Below are 8,834 nucleotides of genomic sequence, written 5' to 3' on the forward strand. Positions count from 1 at the left end.
CTTTTTATTTCAATAAATCACTTAAATCAAAATTTAATTATTTTATTATTTTTTTGAACAGTTTAACTAAAAGTATGAAATAAAATGTAGGCTACCTTGCGATTGATAAAGCTGTATTATAAAGAATTAAAAAAAATATTTAACCCGTCACAAGAAAACAATCATTCTTAAGCACATTAAGTCTACCGCCACTCATAAACAGCATCAACCGGTTAATTCCTCTCCAATGATGACTTCCATTTTCAATCATCACCTTATATTCGGCACCTTTTCATTATTATTTGTGTATATTTATATTTATTTGTATTTACGTTCTGTTTTTTCAATATCATTTTATAACAGTAATTACTTTAATTAATCTATGTGCATTTTCAAGAATTTGAAAGTTTTATTTTCTATTTTTGTATTCTTTTCCTTTTCCCCCATTTCAAAAGTTTAATCCATTTTCAACTTGCACGTTACAGCAGTCTGTCAATGTTGAGTTTAAAAAAAATTAAAAAAAAAAGAAAGACTAATGAAGAAGTGAAAATAGAAGCACTCGTACAGCGCACTCTTTGGAAATAATAGATGAAACGTTAAAAAGATAAAACGAATCTAGAAAACATCAAAGGCCATCCTTTGGACGGATGATCATTTTATTGCAAGATTAATTACGTGAAACAATTGGATGAAAGCTTTAAAATGTACTTACACCGACAAAATCGCGCATGACAAAATCGCGCCGTAAAAATCGCGCACAACAAAATTGCGTGAAGACGAAACACTGACGAACTAGTGCAACATGGCATCGTTGTTAAAATTTAAAAAAAATAAAAGCGTGAATGTTTTTATAAATAAGTTTGCAAGACGTAAATCTTAACAAATTCATTAGTTATAAGTTAGTTTTCCGAAATAAATTTCAAAAAATACAAGAATAAAACAAAGTTTAACAAAATGATAGATTATATTAAACTAATTCGTAAGAGGTTTTAAAAATATAAATTACGAAGTCAAACTATATGTAATGTGACGTAAAAATTCCATTCGTGATATGGTGTAATAAGCATGATGGATATTATATATATATATCCATGGTGATAAATCAGCAATATTGTTGTTAGACGTGTGTTCATTTTGAGATTTTTGGATTTGCTGGCAGCTTTGTTTCGTTCCCCTGCATTGTACTGAGCAATTTTGTTTTCAGTAAACTCCTGTTCTTTGCGGAAGTGATCAATAAGATTGTAAACATTCGGATGGTGACAACCAGCAGAATGCAGAAATGCATGATGCCACCCATCCACTGAGTTATTTCTTCGTGGCAGGTTTCCATGCACCCGACCGCGAACATTCCAAAAAGTCACTAGAAATCTCGGTGTCACTTGACGATTTTGTTTTTCACGACCCCGACCAATATAATTATCTTCCCAGTATTCGTACACTCTTTAACAACATCTGGGCAAGTTCACTTAGGACTCCAAATGCAGGGAAGACTTGATGCAGTAGTAGAACAAATGAAAGAGTTCGAAGCCTTTTTAAGAATAATTGTATGTTTTCATTTTTCAATATGCTGTATATGCAGTAGTAAGATTTTCTTCTGCACTTTACGCCCGAGGCATTGTCCAAGGTGGAATAAACAACCAAATAGTTTGTGGATTGGAAATATGGTGCTTATTGCATTCTAACTCGCCTTTTCGAAATCCATTATAACATATCCATAATAATAAATAGATTAAGTTAATGGTTTTTGATATGCCATTTTATCAGTTTTGTTCCAAAGATTAAAAAATAATAATTTGCAACAATTATTTTAATAATTTCGTGTTAGCACATTTAAATTTTACAATTTCAATCATAAAATTGACATCTAACAAGTGAAGATTTCTTAATTTATTTTTGCGCCATTTGTCGAGTCAGCACTTACAACAATCCTGCTCGATTGTTATTACTGCGTACAAAACCTGTGTTGTGCATGCATGTATGTGTGTATGCATGTATGACATTGAACCATCAAGTAACAATTGGACTAACACTTTGATTTGTCGTTAGCTGCACAAGTCTCGGCATTCAGCAGAATATTCTCCGTCACATAAACACGCAGGAACCGCTGTAACAAGCACGAAATGGGATTCGTTGCAAAAATAGTTCTCTGCTGTCACCTGATCTAACGCTAATCAAGTTACATATTGTTTTAAGGAATTTGGGATTTATAGGGCCGAGAATCTCGATGCATGTTGGCAAAAATTTCATCGAGGGGAGGACGTTTTTATATTTTTTCATCTTCTCGTCCGCTGGTTGCGGCCAAACCACATTCCTTACATGCGAGATTTACGTAGCGTTCCGCAAGGGTGCTAAAAATCGAAACGTTTCACGCCAAACTTCTTCCGGCTACCCAAGAGGTAAAGGTACAACCATTGGGGCGCTTACCATCGTGCGCTGAAATACCGGATGGTTCCTTCCAAACTAGAATTGAGATCTTGAAAAAGAGCCGGCAAAGTAATCGTTTAATGCTGAGCGACGTAGTTGACGGCCCCCACCCAGACGATAAACCAAACTGTTGTGTATATATTATGTATGTGAGATGCCCTCGGAACTTAAAATTAATAATTAATAATAATAACAACAATTGACCACGGTAATCATGGTAATATGAGTTCAATAGCAGTAAAAATTGCAATAATAATATTATAATTAAAAGGTTAATTAGAAGCAACATATAAAAACTATTGTCAATTTAATAAACAATAAACAATAAACAATAAAAACATACATACATACATACATACATACATACATACATACATACATACATACATACATACATACATACATACATACATACATATTAATTTGATTTTAATTGGGCGAATTTGACGGAGCCCTGCGCACCGCCCTGTCGTCGATTTGCAATGTTCAAGTGACCGACAGTGGTTGGTCCCAGGCTCAGCTGCCGGTGCGATTTGGTGGGCTGGGGTTGCTTAGCGTGGTTCAGCTGGCTCCCGTCGTTTATAATTCTTCTGCCGCTGCCACTCTCGACCTACAGTCTTCCCTGCTCCACCGGTTTTTTCGTTGCCGCGATATTCTTCCCCCAGCGTCCGCCCCGGGGGACCGTACGCACGTCCAAATTTTGAACGAAGAATATAAAAAAATCTTTCAAAATTTGTTGTCTTCATGCGGCGACGACTTTTCCACCGCTCGTTTGTTGGCCATGTCCAGCGTTGCCAGCTGTGGGTGGTTGAGATCGTGGCCTAACACCTCTGTGGGCACCAGGATTGACGACGAGTCTGTAAGATTTGCCATTGGCTTCAGACTTGGCCTGGTCATTCAAAATAAATACACGTGCCGATGTGGCGCTGAGGCGAACGAGTTTGGGCACCACGGTTTGGTTTGTCGCCTGGGTGGGGGCCGTCAACTACGTCACTCAGCGCTAAACGATTACATTTGTCGGCTCTTCTCCAAGGCTTCAATCCCGGTTCTCAAGGAACCATCCGGCATTTCTGCGCATGATGGTAGGCGACCGGACGGATGCACGCTAATACCTTGGAGAGCCGGCAGATGTTTGGCGTGGGATGTTACGGTCCCTGGCACCCTCGCCGAACGTTACGTAAACCTGACAAGTAAAGAATGCGGTTTGGCCGCGGCCAGGGCAGCGGACGAGAAAATGAAAAAATATGGGAGTGCCCTCCCCTCGATGGAATTCTTGCCAATATGCATCGAGGTTCTCGGCCCGATGGACCCCAACACCCTTAAATTTCTTAAGGAAATAGGCAAAAGGATCAGTGTCAGATCAGGTGACAGCAGGGAACTGTTTTTTGCAACCAACCACATTTCGTGCTTGTTGCAGCGGTTCCTGCGTGTCTGTGTGCTTGAAAATATCCAACTGAATGCCGACATGTGCAATTAACGACAAATCAAAGTGTTAATCCATTTGTTACTTGATGTTTGACGGTTCAGTGTCACTCATCATGTTTTGGTTTTAACATACATACATACATACATACATACATACATACATACATACATACATACATACATACATACATACATACATACATACATACATACATACATACATACATACATACATACATACATACATACATACATACATACAATATTTTTTCGCTACGTTGGGTTTAGCCGTATTTGATTTTCTCTGCGTTTTTGTAATTTTTGTGATATTTATATCGAGGAGTGTTATGTACGAACATTAACTCAGATTCTAACGTTCAATATTATAAATTGAAAGTTAAACTGTTTTTTGGTGAAAATGAATAAAAATAAATGTTTGCAATGTTCAGAGGCGAAAGGTCAGGGGAAGGCTGTCAAATGTTCTCAGTGTGAGTACTTTGCGCATGCGAACTGTGTTTCAATCCCTGAAGAGGTTTGCAACCTCTTGGATTCCAGCACCAACCTCAGATGGTTCTGTGATAGATGCTCAAGTCTGGGACCTAACATTAAAAAGTTGACCAGCTCTGTCGATTCTCTCAGAAAAGATGTTTTCAACAAACTCAACACATTGAACGATTTGAATGCAAATATAAAGTCTGAGCTCGAGAATATCAACGCAGTAATAGAAAGTAATAAAGAAAAGTTAAACCAACTTGAGAGCTCTGATGTTTTTCGTTGTAAATTGAACATCTTGAAAGAATGATATGAAAGTATCATTTGCAGATATCGTCAGTCGCGAGATTAAAGGACACACTGATGATATCAAGGCTGAAGTAAAAACAGTCCAGACGACAATAAATGATGCTAAACAAATCAAGGAATGAGAAAATAATTTAATTATATTTCATTTGCCTGAGAGTGGCAGTGATCGAGTGGACGTCATGAAAATTCTGAAACACCTGTCTAATAATGTTGTTGAGTTGATACTAACCTAGTTCATCTAACTAGACTCGGAAAAAAAATCAGACGATCATACCCGACCGCTGCTTTTGAAAATGGATAGTGTTGACATAAAAAACATGATAATTAAAAACGTCTCTAAATTAAAATCGCTTGATGTCAGCCTGGGTCGCATCGGACTCAGTCACGATCTCTCCCCAGAGCAGAAAAAGGAACTGAGGTCAAAGATAGAGGAGGCAAGGGCATTGGAAGCTTCTGACAAGGGTTTTTTATACCGTGTAAGAGGTCAGGTTGGCAAATGGAGGGTGGTCAAATTTCCGGTAACTCAGAGACAGACCTAGGTGTTCAACTGACGAATACTAATGATGTTGGTGGTGATGATGGCTTTCATGGTGACTCTCTGACGACAAAGAGTATTGGTAGTAGTAGTTTTGTTGGTAATGTTTGTGGGTATGATGATGGCCGTGGTGATGATATTAGAAAATATTCGATATCAAATTGTAATGTTAATGATTTTAAAAATTATGGTCATATTAGTGCAAGTGATAGAGTTAGTGGTAAAGATGGTGGTGGCAATTTTAACATAAAAAATGTTAGTTTTAATTTGAATAATAATAGTAATGTTGTTGGTGGTGAAGATTTTGGTGTTCGCAGTCTGACGCTTGGGGCTATTGATGACGATTATTTGGAATCATCTCTCGACGGTAATAAATGTTTAATGATGAAAGGCACTGGCAATGATTTAAATGATAATGTTAATTTTGGTTGTTGTAATGATGGTCATGGTCTTGATGGTGGTGGTTATTCGATGGTCTGTGGTACTGGAAGCGATCTGAACGTTATTGGTAAAAATGGTTGTGGTAAAGATGATGGTAGTGATTGCGTAATAACAAATGGTACCGGTAATGATCGTAATGAAAGTGGTGGTTTTAATGATCTTAAAAAAGTAGGTAATAACAATGTAATGAAAGGTGGTGCTGTTGGTAGAAATATTGGTGGAATTAAAAATGATCGGACTAATAATAACTTTTGTGTGGTTAAAATAAAATTGGGTTTACTAAATATAAGATCGATTGGCTTAAAGTACAACATCATTTATGATTTGATCAGTGATGGTTTGGATATTTTTGTTGTTACTGAATCATGGCATGGTTCATCAGAAAATCCATCCATTACGTTATCTACTCCTCCTGGTTACCGCTTTGTAGATTTTGTAAGAGATCACGACCTTCTCCATGGTGGATTGATAATATTTTTTTGTCTATGTTTAAAATGTAAAAAAATAGCCTTACCTACAGTTACCACATTTGAAGTTTATCTTTTTATTTGAAGTTAGTCAGGAGTTTATTTTGCTCGCTATTTACAGACCGGGTTCTGCACAGCTGTCTGGATTATTTTTTAAAGAACTGATTTCTATTCTGGAAAACATTACAGTACTCAGTTCTCGAATTATTTTAACCGGCGACTTCAATGTGCACGTTGAAAAGACGAATGATCCTTATGCTGCTAATTTAAATGATATCTTCGATAATTTTCAACTCATCAATCGTGTAAAAGCACCAACACATTTACGTGGTGGTACACTAGACTTGATAGTAACCTCCGAGAATTTTCCAGTTCATGATTGTTTAGTCCATCCAAGTGGAATTTATTCTGATCATAGTTTTATTTGGGCTGAACTGTCGATGACTCGAGGATATTTGGTTGGAATTAAAAAAGTTTCTAAAATGTGGAATCAGATGAATGTTGATGACTTCATCAAACTCGTGCTTGAATCTCCACTCTCCAAATCATGTCAAAGCAATGAGGTAGGCAAGGAATTGCATTTATATAACAACGAGTTAAAATCTATTGCTGATAAAGTTGTCCCTATTCGTGCAGTGACCACCAATAACGTTCGTATGGCTCCGTGGTTTGATAATGATTGCAGGTTAGCCAAGCGTTTGTGCAGAAAAATGGAAAGAAGATACAGAAAAAGTTCACAGTTGATTCATCAAGATGAATGGAAGACTGCTTTGAAGAATAAATCGGAACTTTTCTCTAAAAAACGTCGTCAGTATTGGACAAAAATTGTTGATGACAATAAGATGAAACCGAAAAATCTTTGGCGGGTTGTGAACAGCATTCTCTGTAGGGGTCGTAACGATAAATCCTGCTCAGATATGGATAAACTAACACCTGATTGATTTATGTGCTATTTCAATGAAAAGTTAAGCAAGCTGAGAGATAGTGCCAACAACGATGCTCAACCGAGCCTGGCAGAATTCCAATCAGATGTCAATAATAGTTTGTTCTCAACGTTTTCTATGGTTTCTAAAGGGGAGGTAATACAGTTAGTTCAAAACTCACCTACAAAGTCGTGTCAACAAGATGTAATACCTACCCACGTATTAAAAAAGTTTATAAAACTATTCGCACCATTTTTGGCAGACCTGATAAACAGCAGTTTAAATGTGGGACAGTTTCCTTCTGGCTGCAAGCATGCTATCATAACTCCGCTGCTGAAAAAACATAATCTAGACGAAAATGATGTTGGGAACTACAGACCAATTTCTAATCTGTCTTTCCTATCCAAAATTATCGAACGTGTGGTTGCCAGGCAAACACTCAGTTACTTGAACAATAACAATTTAATGCCGAAATATCAATCTGGATTCCGTCAGTACCATTCGACTGAAACTGCTCTTTTGCAAGTTTTCTCAGAAGTGTACGGGGCAATTGATGAACAAAATGTGGCTAGTCTTTCTTGATATGTCATCCGCATTTGATTGCGTAGATCACAAAGTACTTTTAACAAGACTACGTTGCAGTTTTGGAATCTCTGGTGCTGTTCTGAGGTGGTTTGAGTCGTATCTGGTAGGTAGATCACAACGGGTATCATTCGGTGGTAAATTGTCTGAGGTTAATGTCATGCTGTCTGGTGTGCCACAAGGTTCGGTTTTAGGTCCTATTCTATTCCTGATCTATACATCTGAAGTACTAAAAATAATAGAATCATTTGGTTTTTCAGGTCATGCTTTTGCGGACGACTTGCAAATTATTGTTACGAGCAGGCCAGATTCTTTTAAATCAGAATTGGACAAACTGGTTAAATGTTTGTCTGGGGTCAATAAGTGGATGCAAAACAATGGTTTAAAACTAAACCAAAACAAGACTGTTTTTTTACCAATTGGAACATGGCAGCAACTTTCAAGAATAGATATAAATTCAATAACTGTTAATGATGAGGTCATCCGATTTTGTCAGACAGCAGCTAATCTGGGCTTCATGATTGATTCAGGTTTGTCAATGAAACAACACATTAAAAAGCTCTCAGCCAAATGCATGTTTCAAATCAGGAAAATCAATCAAATTCGACGACCCTTAGATACATCCACGTTGCAGACGTTGGTTCATGCATTTGTGCACTCACGCGTCGACTATTGCAACAGTTTGTTTTATGACTTACCTGATCGATCCATGGCTGTACTTCAATCAATACAGAATCGAGCCGAAAAAGTTGTTGTTGGAGCTCTAAAATACGATCATGTGTCTCCAATATTGAAGGAACCGTCGACAAAAGAGTGTTGTTCAAAATTTCAACACTTGTCTACAAGTCTATCTACGGTCTAGCTCCATCTTATTTGTCTGACAGGTTCAAAAAGAGATCTTCAAAAGCATCTGGAACACACTTGAGATCCGATGTTTCAAACCTGCTGTTGATCCCAACGAGTCTCCGTATAGGCTCTCGTAACATTGCTGTTTCTGGACCAACTGTTTGGAACAACCTGCCTGCTGCTCTCAGAAATCCGGACCTAAACCTGCGTGATTTCAAGAAGAAACTGAAAACTCATTTATTTTCATTGTAATGCATTATTGATCAATTCTTTCTGTTTAGTCGACATGTTCTAAATATTATTTCGTATTTTCGTTATATTGAATCGATTACTTTTCTGTTTATGACCAAATTTTAATCTTATTTCTGTGCGATGTATTATGATTTCTCGTTTGTTATTTCAATTATGTGT

The 8,834-nt window shown here is 37.2% G+C and overlaps 2 protein-coding genes across 2 annotated transcripts in view; both read left to right on the top strand.

Moving 5' to 3' along the window:
- Window positions 1-933: 933 nt before the first annotated feature.
- Window positions 934-4,630, top strand: HELRODRAFT_158855 (hypothetical protein; the record flags this gene model as incomplete). The annotated part of the gene is made up of 4 exons (XM_009010821.1): window positions 934-965; window positions 2,173-2,407; window positions 3,458-3,767; window positions 4,278-4,630. 4 exons carry the CDS (start codon window positions 934-936, stop codon window positions 4,628-4,630), a joined length of 930 nt encoding a protein of 309 aa, XP_009009069.1.
- Window positions 4,631-4,922: 292 nt separating this feature from the next.
- HELRODRAFT_158856 (hypothetical protein) overlaps window positions 4,923-8,834 on the top strand; it is a gene marked incomplete at both ends in the record, with an annotated part of 5,794 nt that continues 1,882 nt past the window's right edge. Inside the window, 3 exons of the mRNA XM_009010822.1 lie at window positions 4,923-5,112; window positions 5,466-6,065; window positions 6,160-6,468. Coding sequence (XP_009009070.1) covers window positions 4,923-5,112; window positions 5,466-6,065; window positions 6,160-6,468 — 1,099 coding nt within the window. The remainder of the gene's footprint in view (window positions 5,113-5,465; window positions 6,066-6,159; window positions 6,469-8,834) is intronic.

This window comes from Helobdella robusta (genome assembly GCF_000326865.2).
Source record: "Helobdella robusta unplaced genomic scaffold HELROscaffold_1, whole genome shotgun sequence".
Taxonomy (NCBI): Eukaryota; Metazoa; Annelida; class Clitellata; order Rhynchobdellida; family Glossiphoniidae; genus Helobdella; species Helobdella robusta.